This window comes from Sceloporus undulatus, chromosome 1 (assembly GCF_019175285.1).
Source record: "Sceloporus undulatus isolate JIND9_A2432 ecotype Alabama chromosome 1, SceUnd_v1.1, whole genome shotgun sequence".
In the NCBI taxonomy this organism is placed as follows: domain Eukaryota; kingdom Metazoa; phylum Chordata; class Lepidosauria; order Squamata; family Phrynosomatidae; genus Sceloporus; species Sceloporus undulatus.
Window position 1 is genome coordinate 193,436,917 of NC_056522.1, and position 19,644 is coordinate 193,456,560.

At 41.2% G+C, this 19,644-nt stretch overlaps 1 protein-coding gene across 1 annotated transcript in view; it reads right to left on the minus strand.

Moving 5' to 3' along the window:
* The window catches only part of SLC39A10 (solute carrier family 39 member 10), a 64,263-nt gene that overhangs the window by 5,533 nt on the left and 39,086 nt on the right, over positions 1–19,644 (minus strand). The window contains exons 3-9 of the mRNA XM_042446291.1: positions 19,233–19,440; positions 13,106–13,275; positions 11,551–11,772; positions 7,656–7,776; positions 4,596–4,958; positions 3,156–3,236; positions 309–499 (exon numbers count right to left, since the gene is read on the minus strand). Of these exons, the coding sequence (XP_042302225.1) occupies positions 309–499; positions 3,156–3,236; positions 4,596–4,958; positions 7,656–7,776; positions 11,551–11,772; positions 13,106–13,275; positions 19,233–19,440 (1,356 nt within the window). The remainder of the gene's footprint in view (positions 1–308; positions 500–3,155; positions 3,237–4,595; positions 4,959–7,655; positions 7,777–11,550; positions 11,773–13,105; positions 13,276–19,232; positions 19,441–19,644) is intronic.

Below are 19,644 nucleotides of genomic sequence, written 5' to 3' on the forward strand. Positions count from 1 at the left end.
AGGAATCTGTCCTCACACTATATCAACAGTGAGGGAACTGCTGCAGAACATCTCTAGCTCATGTATCTGGATTTGAATTCCCACTGTTCCCAGACAGTTCTCCAACTATTGACATAATGCCCTAGATAGTAATCTACAAGTAATTCAACAACGAAAAAGTGGGTAATTACAGGAAGTAACTGTACCTCATTATCTTGCAAACCAAGTACTTGAATGCTGGGCATGAGTTTTTAAACTTACAAAACGGTGACAAAGGCATACATATGCTACTCTTTCAGGAATATAACATAAACTCCTGTCATTCTTACCATGTCCACAAGGGCTACATAGAGGAACATGCCAGCAGTGATTGCAAAGATCCAGAGGGTGATGTTATTGGCATACTGTCCCACGGCTGTTCCTATGAGCATTCCTACATAAGCCATCATGGCCGAGAGGAGATTGTAAACAATGGCCTGCTTCACAGTCATGCCTGCCTTCAGCAGCACAGCAAAGTCGCCTAGAAAGAAGACAGGAACAATACCACTATCACCATAAAGCATGGCTATGGCTCCTGGAGCCTGATCAGAGTCTTCCCTTACAGCAAAGTGTGGCCATTGGGCCATTTTTGTGGCCTCCAGAGTCAAAATTTCATTCGTTTTTTTTTTTTAAATAAATGAATAAATGTGTTTCAGATGCACTCTAGGGGTGTGCCGAGGGCATTTCTATCGTGTTTGGAGCTGCCCTGGAGGTCAAGAACAATTTTTGTAAAACTTTACAAAAATAATTTGACTTGAAATATCCCAAATGTCCTCTAGGGGGAACAGGTCACATTCCCACCACATTTTGTGTGCCCCCCCCCCAAGACAAATTTAGACCCAGAAGACGCCTTTCTTGCAACAGGAAGTGAACAGGAAATATTTTGTTTCATTTCCTACTGTTTAAAAAAGTCTCTCCTGGCTCTAAATTGGCCCAGAATAATCCCAAAACATGGTGAAATTTACCTTCTCTTTATGCCCTAAAGTTTACTTGAGGGCATTTTTTGGGGATGGGATGGGAACAGATGTGGTGTAGAAGTGTGGTCCTCCAAGATCTCCCTAGTCTTCCACAGTTGCCTACTCCTGCTTTACAGAAATCCAGCAGCTGACATTCACATACCCTCACTTTGATCGGATACATGTGGTTTGATAATCAAACTATTTCAAATTATCTGCTTTCATCTTCTGCTCAGTCCATGTTATAAGTAAAATCTACAAATGGGCTAGAATCCTGTTGCTTACACCTGCCGGTATAATAACTGCCAATTAACTAGTGGGCTTCAAGTATCTTGACCATATTGTAATATTTGCTAATTGACTAAGTCCTTCTGCTGTATACACCATGGTCTGTACTTTTTCTAACAACATATCAGAGGACAGTCAAGTTTCAGAAAGGGTGAGGGGGCATACAATCCTTGATTTGCTCCTATAGAATGTCAACCATAGTTAGGCACTGGGCAATACTAGAGCAGTATTACCACTTCATGTGTTTTCATAAGCTTTCATGCAGTTTTGTGAACCTGGTGGTTTTTATTCCACCCTATCAGCACAAATCTTCTGAATCAAAGAGCAGCTAACCAACCCACACCTATTGCCACTAGGGAAATTTGATGACTGCAACCATGAACTGGAAACACAGCTTAGCTGTAGAGTAACTGAATGCAGTGCAAAGAAAAAGAGAACAGAAATCAAATAACCCCTATGATGGGGTAAAGCTGGTCGACAGCCTTTAAGTCTACGACATGATCAATTGATCCTTCCTACATTCCCATCAGCTTGTGGGAGTAAGAACAGAGCCTCAATAAACGATTCTGTGCTGAAGTGCTTATGGCAGTGGAGAAGAAAATCAACCAGAGAGAACATAAAACACCTGAGAATAAAGCAGAGCAGCCCAGGGCTGAGAAGCAGATTTCCTCTGATATGCTGTTGGCATTTGAAATCCCATCTGCCCTTGTCAGCATAGCCAACAGGGAGAAATAATGGTTTCTGCAGCCTCACAGCATCAAGGGGAAGGATGTTCCCCATCCCTGTTTAGGATGCCGAGGCACAAGACTGGCCACGAGTTCTCCATGATCCAGGTAGGGTGTTTGAGCACTGAACCTGAAGCATAAAAAGCAGCTGCTTGCACCAGAGACAGCTGGAAAATCAACATGCTCTGAACAAGGGTGTCTGAATTTTATGAAGATGGTAGAATGCCTTAAGCTGTATTAAAATTAGTGACACAGACTTGCTAAAAGTTATCCTGGAACCTGGCCCACTGCTGGCTCCCTCATATCAGCAACTGTATATAGCAATTGCAAGTATATTTCTATACTGCTTATCAGTGCACTTAAGTAGTGCCTAAGTGGTTTACACTGGTAAGTTAATTGCCCTCAATAAGCTGGCTACTCATTTTAGCAACCTAGAGAAGGATGCAAAGCTGAGTGGACCCGGGAGCCCTGTCTGGGATCAAACTCACAACCTTTGTGGCTGTGAACAGCATTTAACCACTGTGGCACAAAGATGTTCTATCCTGCTACTCTTGCACTGGTCCTATGCTGAAGGACAAAGAAATATATTTTTTAGTCTCAAGATGGCTCTGTGTCATAGCATCAATGAACTGGTTCACATAGTTGATTGTGGATAAGATCCATCCCATGCTTATAGTTCACCAGCAGCTGCAGCGGCTTTTCAATCTAGTAGCCATAACTATCTGCTGGTATGCCTTTTCCAAAAAAAACCTCTTTCAACATTGCTACTCACCCTTCCACCAACAAGACTTGACTTAAAGCAAGCAGCAATGTAGCAGCCTGCCATTTTAAACTGACAGCTATCACAGCTCCTGATTACAATGTGTTTGCTTTGAAGGACTCATGTGACCGCTCCATTACATTTTCACATCCTTTCTACATCCAACAGGCTATGTTATCTCAATTAACATTACAACTCTTTTTTTGGGGGGGAGTGTAGTTTTCATGTTCATTTCAGCAAAACCTGAAATGCTCAGAAGTCCAATGCAGGGAGATCATGGATACACTGTGGCTGTATGGCTGCATTACCAAATCTAATCTATACAATTTTGGAGACAAACAATTGCTTCTATTACTATAGCAGCGAGCTTAGAAAGCATGCACAGCTGACATCAGATTAACTGATTACCCAATTCATGGGGAAGCTCATGACAAAATACTGCTACAGAGGTGCTGATTCCTCCTGTCAAGCCAGCACTGAAAGCTGCCCCTGTGGTGGGGAAGAAAACAAAACAGAGAATGGTTATTTCAGTTTGTCTACTGTGCAGCAAATTGTCAGCAAAGAAACAATAAACAGAACTCTCTTTGTTCAAAGTCTCTAAAAAAACAGCTGGATTTGTCTGTCGAATGCTTGTGGTCCCACCTTCCGTTATGAAACACTGTAAACATACATGCATGCATACACACATACACATCCCAGTAAAAGGTACTAAATTATATCTGGGATTTGGAAGAATCTGAATTTCTTTCACAGAGATCAAAATGTGCAGCTTGGCTTTGATCCTGTCTTTGCACATCAGAGATTCTACATGTATCCCCAGCTCCTATTCCAATCACTTACTCCTGTGGCATACGGCTGAATAAATTTTCTCTTTCTTGATAGAGCATTAGGTCAAGAGAACGCCAAACCATTAGCAGCACTAAGAAGCAAAATGAAACCCACCCACCACCCATGCTGATATTGCTAAGAACAGCAGCTGAATGATGAAAGCTTCTCCTGACTGGAATATACTAGACAAGTAAGAAGGTTCAAGGTATCCGGCAGCTATTCTGAAACATCAGGCAAGGAGATTAAGGCAAAGGCACATACATATTTATTTGTCCTGGTGGCTGCTGCAAACAAAAATTACCTGCAGTTTTAGACTCCAACAGATTTAACAGGTCTGTGTATGCAGATAGACTAGTAAAAACATTTGTGGACTACTTGCCTAGGTGGACTTATTTCTGAAGCTAAGTTAAGGTACTAGTCCCATGGTTTATTATGGCCTTAGGAATAGTAGAGTTGGAGGAATAGACAGAGCATCCTGTGGTCCTGAAGAGTCTGCATTTCTAACAAAGAAACTAAAGAGGAGATCCCACTGTGCTCCTCATCACAACACAGAACTAGGCTGGGGGGGGGGGGGGAGAATCCTTCTCAAGTGGCCCATTCCCTGCCCACTAATCTAGGAACAGTATTTGCTCAAAGACAAAAGAAGCTCCTTCCCTCCCCACTGAGGTTGTTCCGGTACTGATCCACAACTACAGTATTTGCTCAAAGACAAGAGAAGCTCCTTCACTCCCCACTGAGGTTGTTCCAATACTTTGTTTTAAAGTGAATGCCACTGACACAGCCTCTAAATTTGGAAATATGGTTGGGAAATTCAGCAAAAATGGGTGGAGGAGACACACAGTTTTTGCATTGCTTGCCCAAAAACAGCAACAACCATAAAATGAATCAAGCAGCTTACATTTATGTGAAAGACATTTCCTCCCCTTTGTTCCCAATCTTATTTTCTAAGTTTTTCTACAGTGTCAACACCTCTACCATCCTATTTTATATACACACACCAAGATCCTTCTTTTTGCTTACCAATGGCCAGACCATCACTGAAATTGTGGATACCATCTCCCATGATCACCATCCAGGCTATGTTTGCTATGCCTGTGTCTTTCAGGTCCTTCCCAGAATGACAGTGTCCGTGAGAATGGTGGGAGTGCTTGTGTGACCAAAGGTGGTTGTGTTTCCTCATGATGATCTTGTCTGCTCGGTGGTTGCTTTGGTGAGGGAGATCGTTGTCCTGAACAGCATGGGAAACATCATTATGGGAATGGAGCATACTGTTTTCTTCTTCTACAGACAGGAAGGCTTTCGGCAGGGAGTCCATTTGCCCTTCAAGGTCAGTTAGTTCAGTTTCATTAAGTCGATCATCGGATAACACAGAATCATCTGCCCCTGTGTTGAAAGAGCCAAGGAAGCCATGTATGTTAATTAGGAGTGACAACGGTGCCTTAATTAAGACAGGGATGTTGCCAATATTTTCCTGAAACTCTAATCATACACATCAAATGCTGAAGGAAGCAACATTCCTAAATACATGTTGAAGGCAGCATGAACAGCATTAAAAACACGGAAGAGCCTGAATGGATCAGACCAAAAAACCTACAAGTTCAGCATTCTATTCATAAGATGGAGCATGACAGCTCCCTCCCATTTGAGTTTCCTGAGAAATGGCATTTAAAGGCATACCTCCAACATCAGAGGAGATAAACTAGCATCCACTGACAGCATTATGTGCCACAAATCAACCCAACTCTCTTTTAAAGCTGGGCAATTTGACAGCTATTACTACATTTTTACAGTTGCAAGTTTACAGTTGTAGTTTGGAAGTCATGCTGCAGTCTTGATAGAAACGCAGCAACAATGCAGGAAACAACAAATACAAAAGAGCAACAGGCCTATTTTATTTTTAATTTGTCAGACTGCCCTGTTTAATCTACAGTTCTGATCATTTTTAATCTGTAATTTGTCAGAAGAAAGATGGCAACATTTCAATAGTGTGCATGTGTGCTGCATATGAAAATTAAATTAACTTTAAAAGCTAAATGTATAAATAAGACTCTCTGTCAGGTCCACACCACAGTAGTCTGTATGGCATCTCTTTGGGAAGGGATCCAGCTCAGAACCACACAATGTCCATGCAAAAGTTCAGTTCCTGGTAACTCCAGGATGGGCTGAGGGAAAACGTCTATACTGAACTCTGGTAAGCTGCTGCCAGTCAGTGTAGACAATGTATCAGTAGTCCAACTGAGAATAAGGCACTCTGGATTTTTGTGAGGGTTTTTCTTTTAGCACAAAAAGATTCTTTTCCATGAGACACAAGTCTAATCCTGCTAAGCATTTAAAAAAAAAAGACCTCCTTAGATCTTGCTTCTGTCTAGTTCTTGTACATTTATGCCTGAGTCTATTCAGTTTGTAATCATTTTTGCACTTTTCCATTTAATATGTAATTGTCCTGGCATTCTTTCAGCCATCCTTATTTAACAGGATCGTAAATAAGTGTTTACTATGCTCATATATAGAAAGGTCACCTGCTTTCCACTAGAAGCCAGCAGCTATAAAATTACAACAATAGAAGCTTCACTTATATACCGCTTCATACCATACTAAGCAGTCTTTAAGCAGTTTACAACTGTAAGCTAATTGTCCCCAACAACATTTTAGTGACCTACAAAAGGATGCCAGGCTGAGTCGATCCCGAGACCTTCTCTGGGATTGAACTCACAACTGTGTGGTTTGTGAGTGAGTGGCTGCAGTACTGACATTTAACTACTGCACCACCAGGGCTCCTTAAAATTATTTAACTGAACTCCTGTTTATTTTCTTTATAGTATCCTACAAACAAGCCAGCATTATCATTATTCAGAAGCTGCCCAGATTCAGACTTCCATGGGGAAATAAATTCCATAGCTAAGGGACACCAAGCATGCCCAATTTATATGGACTGTAAACTTAAAGAGTGTGTTCTCATTTGAACTCAGAATGGAAAGTGCAGGTGGCCTCTTTTGAGAGGATAGGCCCAGACTACATAAAACTTTCTAGAGCACCACCAGCGTCTCATATGAGTCTGGAAGGCATTAAGGAGTCAGAACAAACACTTGGAGCACTGATAAACTTGGATTTATTTGGGCAGTCCACTTTATGCCATTCCAGAATGTTGATTGCAACAACCATTCCAACAATGGGAAAAACAAGAAAATAATATAAACCAAAAGGACTCTCTGAACAAGTAAATCATAAAGCATAATAAATTCATAAGTATTGTGTTAGCTTTAGATTGTAAGAGTTTTCCTTTCTAACTATTTTTTTTTACTATTTGTAGTAGAGAAAGGTGTCTTACAAGCACAATACGCACCCCTGCCTTAATTCCCATTTAAGCAAAATCATACACCTCAAACCAAATTCCAATTTATTTTAGTTAATCGGATTACAGTAAACAGGCAAAACTAGATCTGTATCTACTATTAGCTCTTTGGTGTGATCTGTACTAGATTAGCAAGGGTTTCTGATTCACAATTCATTTATCAGGAGCAACAGTGAAACAAATCTTCAAGCACATAATTTATATCAATAAGATGTCAGCTTGGGGAAAAACTTGGCTAAGGAATGACTGTGAGATCCATACATTTTTCATACACAGCACAAACTTCTGGGGACAGAATTCTTTAATTCTCACATGCAAATCATTTGCACATATCTGGTTGGTGGTATTGGTATCCTAGTAAAACAACAAAGTAGATTCCACAAGCCTGAAGTCTGCCTATTCCTGGATTAAGAGGCTAAAATATTTTGCTTTACTTTGCCACAGAACTGCAACTCTTGCAAAACAGTGCCTACTGCTACATATACACAAATCATAAAAATGAAAGAAGACTGCAAAATGTCCATATATAATCAATTTAATTAACTGCTTGGAACTCCTACAAATACTTTCGTTCTCATTACTGTCAATTAATGCAGATTTACTGAGGATGGTTTACACACAAGAGAGCAAAAAGGCCACCAAGCCAGATTGATGGATGGTCCAATGTAAGTAAATGTGTTTGCATAACACAGAGAAGGAACAGAGGAAGACTAATAATAACTGGTTACCAGCTAGAGGCTTGAGCTGAAGCCAGTCAGCATCGGGCCTGTTTAGTTTATGATCTGAAAGTTTCCTCCCAACTGGTGATTCATCAACCATCTGTTTTTTCTTGCACCATTTCTGCTTAGTCTGAAACAGAAGAAAAAAGACCAGGCTGTTAATTGTTAACTTGTAACAAGAGGATGCTAATGAAGAAACAAGCAAAACGAACAGCTATCTATGGAAACCAAGCCCACATTCATTTATGATACTGGAGTCGCTCAGCCACAGAATGTTAATCCAGGCACCTACACTGTTCCAATGGATTCCCTCAATGTTCTTAGCAGAGGCTCCCCATTAGAAATATTTATGACAATGGCTTTCATTTCCATTGTTCTGGTATGCTGTTCAAAAGCATTTACTAATCTGCACAATACTTCTGTTCTTTTTCCAGTGGAACTCAATGCATGTGGAGGGAACACCACAGAGCCCTCTTTTCTATCCGGCACTTGTGTTGCCACTGCAGTGCTGGACACACAACAGCCTGCCTGTACATGACTGAGAACAAGAGGACCTTCCATACTGTACGTCCAGTGATCCATGGTACCCACTGGTCTTTTTTTCTTTTCTTACATCCAATGATCTCAAGTACACAGGCTAATTGTGCTCCTTATGATGATGGCCAGGCCCACTGCAATGTGCCCAGCACAGCTGCAGCACCCCAACTGAGGACCCAGGGTGGATAAAGCATGTGTGTGCTCAATAGATTTCCTATATGGACCCCTCCAAAATCAAAGAACTATGTACATGGGAAGGAGGTTGAGCTGTGCCCTCTTATTTATCCTGCTAAATACAGAACTATTGCTCTTGTTATCACTCTACAGGAAAAAAAGAGTCCAATTTCCATAAACTATATTTTACTCCAGATTCTGGGCAAGTGCAGCCAGCTTTCCTTTCACAAAGAGATCTCCAGCATCAAAGATCCACCAGGATCAGGAAAAAAAAGTAGCACAATGTCTCTTATGACTATTTTTGTATTGTCAAGGAAAGAGAACAAAGGGATGGGAAATTATTTCTAGGTGTTCTTACTAAATGTTCAGGTATCCAAGTAATCAAGTGTTTGAGATTTTTTCCTAGTCTTAATATTAATTTTAAAAGATAGAGAGGGCAGCATGGTGTAGTGGTTTGAGCACTGGACTATGACTCTGGAGCCCAGGGTTCGAATCCCTGCCTAGCCATGGAAACCCACTGGATGACCTTAGGCAAATCACACTTTCTCAGCCTCAGGAAGGTACTGGCAAAAAACCCTTTGAACAAATCTTGACAAGAAAACCCTGTGATATGCTTGCCTTAAGGTCGCCATAAGTCAGAAGCAACTTGAAAGAAAACAACAGCAACAAAGAGGACAAACATGCAATAGCAACCTGTAACTTCAAAATTCACTTGATTTATAACTCATGATGTAAAAAGAATTATACAACTCATGATGTTCTTTTTTTAAAAAACAACCCAATCAACACTTTCAAGTTATATAAAAGACCAATTAACATTTCTGATGGCAGCAGTTAGGTTTTATCATTACAAAACTGCTTGTGGTGGCAACTCCTTTTTCACAAGTCAAGTCATCTTATGACTGCCTAACCATCTGACAGTCTAAATCCTATTCCTTTTACCCTCAAGGAGAAATGAGCGAGTCAGTTTGGTTTCTCTGGTCTGACATCTTTAACAACAACCAAACACGTAACAATTTGTGTTAGCTGCTTCTCAATAGGCCAAATGCCAGGATGGGCCAGGTTTAAAGTCAGCACTGGTTGTAGTTTCTGGAAACAATAAAATCAGAAGGAACAATAAATGGTACAAGAATTTTTGTACCATTATGATCCACAGTTAGTACTGGATAACTGACAGAAAAGAAAGAACTATGGGAGAACATGGTTCAGCAACAGTCAGCCATCTGGTACATCTTTTGACAACCAGAAGGAGATAATTATGTTCTCTCCAGCAACAAAAATGGATTAGCTGTGAGACTTGGGTCTCTTTTACACTACACAGTTAACAGCATTTTGATATCACTTGATTCTATTCTATGGGAACCTGGATTTGTAGTTTTATGTGTTTAGTATACTCAGCCCAAGAGCTCCTCTGACCAAAGTACAAACCCCAGGATTTTACAGGATGCAGCCAAGACAGTTAAAAAAGAATCATAAAACTGTAATTGTGCAGTGTGAAAGAGCCCATAACCCAAGGGAAGAAAAAGATACTATTCACTCTCATCATTTGTGAATGACAACATTAACCAAAGGAGTATCCCTTAAGGAGTATTTTCTCCTCAAGGAGTCATGAGGTGACCAGGTGAAAAAATAGAATAGTTTGGAACATGTTGCTCCACACCCCCGCCCCCCAAAAGCCCTCCAAATACCAACCAGAAGGTGTTGTAAAAGTCACAATATAAAATCTATAAAGGTGTTATGCTTCAGCAAGCGGGAAGCTAGGCTGGCCCCCTCCCTGCTTGCTTTTCATCTGCAAGCAAAGACATTTTTATGTAAACAGGCATTTGATATATAATTCACATCAGGGTGGATTTTTATGGAGCAGTGGGTTTTAGTTATGCTTTTAACTTCTGTATATTTTATGTGAATTTATACTGTTGTAGATGAATTTAATTGTATGGAATTTTTTTGAAATTTTTAATCTTTTTTAATCTGTGAGCCACCTTGGGTCCCTCCTGGGAGAAAGGCGGCATACAAATGAAATAAATAAAATAAATATGTAAATAATAAATTTAATCACTCAGAAGAAGCATAGTATGCCATTCAGATACTTGAGTAGCAGGTAACCCAAACTCTACATTAAATCATGGGAAAGAATATTTTTGACTCCTTACTTCCAAAGCACACGTGTTACATTTCTGATGAAACTAAGTAAAGCCACATAACATATTCTCCTCTGTCAGTAGTTCTTAAATTATCCATATTTTAATAGGGAGTTTTCATCATATTGCTGTCATTGCTGGATTTGGTTATTAAAAATACTGGAAAATACTTCCATTGCATAAAGTACCAGCTATTTTGGGTTGCTGCTAGAACCTGCTATGAGATCAAAAGTGCAAAATCTTTGTTAATACAGTTGGCCTTTGCTATTCGCGGGACCTCAAGTCCCATTCTTTTCAACAGGTGTGTGCCCCCATGCATGCATGCCCATTGCAAAAGCTGGGGCTTGCTGTTCATAGAAGCTCTTGGTGCAGGGGCACTGTGCCACCCTGGCTTGGCTTTTCCATACCTGGATCATGTCGGAATTACTGTCAACTCTATGTATACATGGATTTTTTATCCACAGATTCAACCATACCTGACATGAAAATATTCTCTCTCTCTCTCTCTTTTTTTAGTACCCACGGGAAGTCCTTGACCCAAACCTCAGAGGATACCAAGGCCCACAGTACTATTTTACTAAGATGGATTAATACAGTACACAGTCTGTGTACAGGCTGCTAAAGAACTCACTGTATATACTCATGTACAAATCTAGAAATTTTGGTCAAAAATTGACCTAAAAATCCACGGGTCAATGTAAGGACTGTACTTTAACTCTTACTTTAAAAAGGAATCATCCCTGGTGAAAGGCAAGAGAGTAATTTGTCCTAAAAGCACTGACCCAGTCTAGTCTCTCATCTGTCCAGCATTTAGGAATTCTGTATGTTCTTTGGCACAGTTTTCTTGTTTCATCCTTTAGATTCTTTGTTACATTGCCCTATATTTTGCCCTTGGCTTATCCACAGGTCATATCAAAATCCATAATTTTGGGCCCCCAAACCTGCTCTTGACTTATACATCAGGTCGACTTATAGCCAAGTATATACGGTAGTCCTCTCAATAAAAAACATCCTTCCCCCATATCAGAATATGAGAGGCATCAAAAACATACCTTTTGTTTGTTGTAGTGCTTGAACATTCTTATGCAGTGTTCGATAATGAACAGGAGGTAAATCCCACCAAGTGCCACCAGTCCCTTCAGTACAGCATCGTACTCTTCTAGGAAGCTGTGGACCAGTCCCCCATGTCCATGGGAATGGCTATGGAGATGCTGGTGCTCATGCTGGTGGTGACCTTGGCCTTCATGGTGACTGTGGTTGTGCACCCCTTGGGACTAATTGGCAGGGAAGAGAAAGACACACAGTTAATATTTCCCCAAGTAAAGCAAACATAGTACTTCTTAACTAAAGATAAAACCAAAGTTCTTTTTCCTTTCTCCCTCCCTCCACAACTTCTCTCTGAAAATATTGGTACCATTTTAATAGAAGCATCACTGATGAATCTGAAAGCTCTGAATTCACACTGACAGTATATATGTACTCACACAGAGAAGAAAGCTAAATGAAAAAAAAATAATTGAGCTTTAGGAAAGCTGAATTACAAGACTTTATAGCATAACTATCTTCAACTGCAAGCCCTGATTGCATATATTTTGTCCTGGAAAAATAATTCTGTGGTACTGAAGGTGCCGACAGTACAGTCCGTCCTCTCCTTACGCGGGGGATCCGTTCCGGATCCCTCCGCGTAAGGCGAATTCCGCCTATGCTCGAGCCCCATTGGAAACAATGGGGCTTGTGCGCGGTGGTGTAGCCGCGCGCAAGGCGCAACGGGCGCATTCGCCCATTCAATTGAATGGGACGGCCTCCCCTTCCGCGCCCTGAGCGCGTTTGCTCAAGGCCGCGTATGGCGCGGGCGCGCTGTACATTCTTAAACTTCACTGGCCCATTACCATGTACCATTTTAGAACAGAGGTCCTCTAACAACAACACTGGTCCACTACTACCCTTTGAAATGAAGAGAACTCAGAGCTACCAACCCAACAAAACTTGTATCAGGTGAGGAGTGTACCTGTAGCAGACTTTCTACCTATAACTACCTTTCCCCATGCCTTCCACCACAAAAAAAATTAAGAAACTATCTCTGTCATTGCATATCTATCATTCATCTTCTATATTCAACTAAGATCTGTCTCAGAATGGCAGACCATAAACTTGTTAGCCTGAAAACCTGCAGCAGGGCCATGACTTCTTGGGTATTTTTAACAGGTCTATTTGCTTGAAAATGTAACATTCAAAAGGGAGAAAAACATATCTATGTGTTTACTTCTTACAACAAAAAGCTGTAAAAACCTGGGGGGGGATCCACCCACTGCTTTCTAATGGAGAAAGTTAAGCCCACACTTAACTCTGTATATAAAAAAAAAGGGAATGTCAAGGGTGATTACCTTTAGTTGGGCCACACCTTTTGGCACACGCCAACCTTAATTTCCCAATACTTTTCAATACTGCAGAAACAGAACTAAGACACAAAAGCCCTGTACCTTTAATGCAGGCTGCACATATTAACCACCAGCTGTGTCAAATGTCAAAACATTCATAGTGTTGGGGGGAGGGATTACTTAAAGAGTTCAAAGGAAAGGGAAAGCAATGGGATCAGGCAGAACTTACATGTGGCAACAGATGTAGTAGTGCATCTCCACTCATTGTTCCCACCGCAAGAGCAACCAGGAAGGTGAGGAGAAATTTGAAGCACCCTTGGTTAATTATAGGAATCAAGATCACACCTAGCAAGGACAGCAGGCTAATGACCGTGATAGAAATGAGACCACAAATCCAGGCTGTGGAAGTGGAGGGGGGAAAACATTAGTCAGGAAGTTTTCAAATCACCAACATTAAAAAGATAAATACATCAGTTAATGCTCAAAGAAAGCAAACCATTCCCCCCTATTATAAAGATAAACCTGGGATATGAAACATGAATCATCGTGACTCACTACGTAATTTGTATTATCTACATTGCTGGGCTGGATGCTTTTCTCAAAAAATCTATATGGCCTGATTACATACCAGAAAAGTTAATGCCTTGTGCCACAAACTGTAATCTTGTTCTAACACTTGTGTAAATTTAACTCCTCCCAAATGGCTCCACTGAGTTCAATCCAAAAGAACAAAGAATCAAAATCACCAGGTTCAACCTCCCATCAAGGGCCTCTGAGACCTCAATGCAGCTGGACAGTGGGTGCCTTATGAACAGAGGATTTTCTGACACTGTGATGGATAGAATTCACTGTATCAAATAAAATTATTGTAGCATTTGTTCTCTACATATTTGTTCACAATAATTGTGTGGCCCTAACTAGCAATTGTGATTTTCTTGGTAACAAGAACAATTCTTCCAGAATTGAATGTCATTGGCTGTATCTGCACAGCAGAATTAATGCAGTTTGACACCACTTTAACTGCCATGGCTTTGTGCTGTGGAATTCTGGGATTTGTAGTTTTGTGAGAGATTTCACCTTGTGTCAGAGAATTTAGGTACCACAACAAACTACAAATCCCATAATTCCATAGCATTGAGTAATGGCAATTAAAGTGGTCTCAAATTGCATTATTTCTGCAGTGCAGATGCAGCCTATATCCCTTATATTTTACAGCCTGTCAGAAGCTCATTTCACATGTTGACTTTCCCCAGAAAAAGAGTGAATGCATTTCAGAAACTCATGAAGTTTATGCTTAATACAGTACAAGAAAGTAGACTTGAGACATGAAAAGAACAGGCCAAAGTGGGAGACTGAACTGATTCCTACATAACCACCTGGCATATTCAGGGTAAAACTTGTGGGGATGCTACCAAAAATGGTATGTTTCTATGTCAACTTCTTCTTCCGGCTGTGAAATACACAATGCATAACTACACATGTTACAGGTGGAAAGAGGCTCTTTCTCCTGACATAGCATATAACTTCGCTCCAAGCATGTGATAATTCTTATACCTAAAATATAAGGGGCAAACTGCTCTGGGCAGAAGCTACTAAAAAATATGGTGTGTTCACACAGGCCTCTGCATAAAGAACCAGAGTAGTTTCTAGTCCATCTGCAGCTTAGTCAGATAAGTAATGGCCTTTAATTTAGTGATCTAACTGGGCATTTACCAGAGTCTGCAACATCCCATTTCCTTCAAAATGGTTTAAGTAGAAAAAATATCACCAAAAAGCAGAGTGAGAAGTGGGCTGTTGTTGTGTGCCTTCAAATTGTTACAGATCTATGGCAATTCTAAACTGAATCCATCATGGGGTTTCTTGACAAGAGTTGTTCAGGAGGTTGGCCATTGCCGTCTCCTAGGCTGAAAGCATGTGATTTGCCCAAGGTTACCCAGTATTAGGTTTCATGGCCAAGCTGGGAAGTGAACCCTGGTCTCCAGAGTTGCAGTCCAGCACTCAACCCACTAAGCCATGCTGGCTCTTGAGAAGCAGGCTGGCAGACACAGAAAATAATGTATCTTTGGGGTGCACATTTTTACCCAGGAAAGAACCCACTTCCTCTTCAACTGCCCTTTTTCTTGGGATCCACAACTGATGTGGGGGTATTTAGTCCTTGATCAATACACTGGCAGATGAATAGCTGGCATCTTAGTTTAATTTAAATCCCCAAAGGCCAGTTCTGGAGCTGTGAAGGGTCCTGCGTATTCAACAACACTGTCATTAAGACAGGAATATAAAAATGTCTTTAGACTATTGTATTTGAACAGAAGACTCATGTGTCCCTAAAGCTGCCAAGAAATATGTTGCATAAAACACACAAGCTAGGAAACGGGTTATGGAAAAAGAAGGGGCCAATTCAAGGGATACTGGATCCAGAATCCACTGACCCATGTGTTACCCAAGGAACTATGCGAGAGCTGACATGGACAGGACAGTCAATTGCCCCTGTTAGTTCTAGTTCCTTGGCTTGATGGTTTCTCACCCTCCTTGAAAGCCAGGCATTTGGGAAAAAGGCACACTAAACTTAGACTGCCGTACTTTGACCACATCACAAGGCTAGAAAATACAGTAATGTTTGGTAAGGTAGAAGGCAGGAGGAAAAGAAGGAGATTGCATTCCAGATGGACAGACTCAAGCAAGGCTGCTCTGGCTTCCTTGAGTCTGCAAACCCTGAGCTGGGCTGTTGAGGATAGGGTGACTTGGAGTTCTCTCATTCATAGGGTTGCTGTAAGTCAAAGCTGACTTGATGGCAATCAACAATAGTATGGAGCTGGCAGCCTTCTCCTCCCTTCGCTGCTGCCATCTTCTTCTTCCCCCGCCTCATGCTTTTCCTGGCTATCTTTTTGATTTCCCACCAATCACTGCTGTGACTATGCAGGTGGACCCAACAGGATTTTGGTCATTGAAGGTCTTGAAAAAGGGATGGAAGCAAAGACAGGGGAAAAGAAGGTAACACTGAGACGTTAATGAAAGATGTGTGGATATCACATCAATGAGGCAACAGACAAGAGAGTAGAGGAAAGAGAGAGGAAGTGTATCAAAGGATATTGCTATGAAGCAAAGCCAACTGAGAACTAGAATAGGATCTTTGGGCTTTTATTTTCCTATTCAGTCAGCTGCATACCATCTTTATGGCAATATTTTCATATTCAAGGGACAGCCTTCCTGCTAGGTAGATCATGACGATTACCATCAATACTAATTCATTAATTAACAGAGCTGTTTTTTTAGAAGGCTAGAAAATATAACAGTTATTCCAGTTTGCCACACAGATCATTCTGTAAGCACAGTACGGGACGAGGTGATAAAGCAGGCTGCTTCCAGATCACTGCTATAAACTGGCATGATTTTATTTGTTCTAAGAAATGCTATCAACTATCTCAAATTGTACCAATATGTCTGCCACAAATTCCACTTATTTTTCAAAATTGGGTCGCTTAAAACTTTGAAGGTCTTCAAGATACTTATTCATCAATTCCCTCCCTCATTATCGAGACAGAAAAATGCTTTCTTTAAAAAGAAGCGCTCATCTGTGGAAACTTTCTAATTAACTTGGTTCAAAGGCATATGCGTGATGAGAGGGTTTTGGGGATGTGCATGCGCGTGCGTGCGTCTTTAGCATGCACACACAGTTTCAACATTTTAATTGGCAGAAAATGCTTAGCAGCTTTTTCATAAACTCTCCTGGCAATTAAACTAAGGCCAACTCTCACTAAAACAAGACTACCCAGAGAAACAAACAATTTGCTACCATATGCAGCATATATAGAGTATTTGGTATTATCAAATCTTTGAACACAGTTAATGAGGTAGTAGCTGTGTCACTATGGGAGATTTATATACAACAAGTTAACCTTTCTTAATGATGCCACAATCATTAAAAATAATTACCACCAGGGCATCCTTTTAGACAAGTATGAACATATATCAGAACATACTCAATTTGTGCTTTATTTCTGACAATGCTAATAAATGCCTGTAAAATGACTAATCAATATACACCATTAGCTAGACCATTATTTTCAAACTAAGGGCAATTCCCTCCTAGCTTTTCTAAGATTATTGCAATTGTACCGGCTTTAGAAACAAAATGCCATTAAGTGCATCATCCAGCAGTTTCACAGAAATCTGTGGATAATCATATGATAAAACAACTGAGAATAAAATGTCTTTTTTTTAATGCAATGTTTCTCCTACAATTGCATAGCTTTCCCATTATCTAGCAAACCACCTGACACATTCAAAGCACCCTCCACAAACACAGAAGTTGGCCTTTCCACCTGATGATTCTGTCTGGAATACACTGGAAATCTTGTGCAGTTCACACATTGCACTCCCACTTTCCTGGGTTCCTCAGAATGTGTCAATGGCTCATTTCTATCTACACTGATTATATCATGTCAATAATGAAAAGACTGCTTCAAGATATGTACCTATGCCGCAAGGAACATCTAATGGAGAAATCCACCTTCTCTGTCACTACCACCCTCTGATTCCACAAAGGGGTGGGGAGAGGATTATTACCTGCAGAAACATATTATCTACTGAACACATCATGGAAGATCCTTGTAAGTAAGAGCTTCCAACTAAAAACTCTCTAGAGCAGTGGTTCCCAAACTTTGGTCCTCTAGATGTTTTGGACTCCTGAGTGTTGGCCAAGCTGGCTGGGGCTTCTGGGAGTTGAACAAAACATCTGGAGGACTAAAGTTTGGGAATCACTGCTCTAAAGTAAACTGCTTTGGGGTTGTGTGTGTGTGTGTTCACTATCTGCCCCCAGCCCTGGATTTTGAAATATTTGCATACTTGTATACATAATGAGTTATCTTGGTGATGGGATCCAAATCTAAACATGAATTATTTTTCACATATACCTTATACACATAGCCAGAAGGTACTTTATACACAGTATTTTTAATAATGTTGTGCATGAAAAAAGTTTCTGTACATTGAAGCAAAGGTGTCAGTATCTCAGCTTTCCATGTGGACAATGTGGATTTTAGAATATTATCTGGGTTTCCAGATAAGGGATACTCAACCTGTACTGCTTTTAAATAGACTAAGCCTGTATTCTACAGTCAGTCCTCCATATCCACAGAATTTTTATCCATGAATTCAAGCATCCATGGCTTGAAAATATATTTAAAATACATGCAGTTTGTGCAGACTTCGGATCTGTGTCCCTCACTTACTTGCGAGGGGCAAACGAAGGGACTAAAAATAGGGCATGCGCCTACGGGGCCGCACTGCCATTCAAGCCAACAGGGCTTGAATATCGGCAGATTTCAGTTTTCACGCCAGGGGGGTCCAGAACAGATCCCCCGCAAAAAAGGATCCTTTGTGAGCAAGGCCAAGTATGAGAATAACTGTAGCTCTATGGTGAGGTGGGCAACTGCATGGAGGCAAGGGGCTGATTTCACATCCTCCAAGACCCACCCAATGGGCTGCGCCTGCCCCAGACAGTGCTCCCAAGTACTTCTAATGTCATCCAAGTACCTGCCAAAATTATGATCAGAACTGACATTGCTGCCATTTTGAGACAGACTCTAATGAATGAGGAGAAGGCTGCCAGCTTCATGCTATCATTAACTACCATCAAGTCAGTTCTGGGGGTTGCTCTGTGTGAGGCTGAGGGTACTTTCGCACATGCCATGTGGTTTGAGGGCATAAAACATCTGAAGATTGTGACTATTTTCCTCAAACTGGTTGGCTGAGGGGCTTTGGGAGACTGCTGGGTGGCTTCAGGGATTGCAACAGTTGGGTCCAGAGGCCACACTTTGCTATTCCTGTTGTTTGGGGCACACAACAACCTCTCCAGTAACAGTAGCAAATAGGTGGCTTCTGTTACTTTAGATGGCCAGGCCGATCTTCAGAGCTCATTGTAAACATTGGGCACGCAAAGCTAAAAAGGAAATCTGCACTTCACGTTGACTTAGGTGGCAAAACAGACCACCCCTTTGGAGTGGTGTCTTGCTGCCCCTTTCCTCACCAGATCAGGGCTGTGGCAACAGCATGCTATGGTCCTGATCCAGTGCTTTGCTGGCACTAAAAAGAGCGGCAAAATGCCACTCCTTTTAGTGCCAGCAAAAAGGTGTGCTTGCCGTCCCCACGCTGTGCGGTTGGGCATCGGCGTGATGCCAGCATTGGGCGGAGTTGGGGTGTGCGGCATGCAGTCGCCACACCCCACTCCACTCCGATGCCAGCGTTTCTAGATGGTTTGCTTTGCCCCTTAGAAACAGAAAACATCATTAACAGTAAAGACAAACACATGGGATTTCCAGTCATTTCTTTGACAGCACACTTATTACACTTCTTACCTGATGCACCTGTTTTATTCACACTCCCAAGTGATGCATTTTTGCCTTTATTCAAGTCTTCAATCAATAAATCCTCAAAATACTCAATACAAAGTCTCCTGTCAATCTGATAGAGCAATGCAGGACACAGGTATGTAAACAAGCTTGGAGAAATGGGAGAACTGGGGCGAAGGCCATAATGCCTTAGCAGCTGGGTGACATTTAAGCACTGCAAATAAGTTAAGGAGAAGAAAATTAAACAGGCGACAGCAGCAGTTTCATTCAAAAGCAAAAGCATAAACAACATTTAAAGCTTGATGTGGATACTCATGGTTAGAATGGTGCAATTGGTCCTGGTACTCCCCATGGACTGCAAAAGGTCTACAGGAAGGGTTAGCAACTGCATGGTGTGTGTGTGTGTAGGGGCCAATTT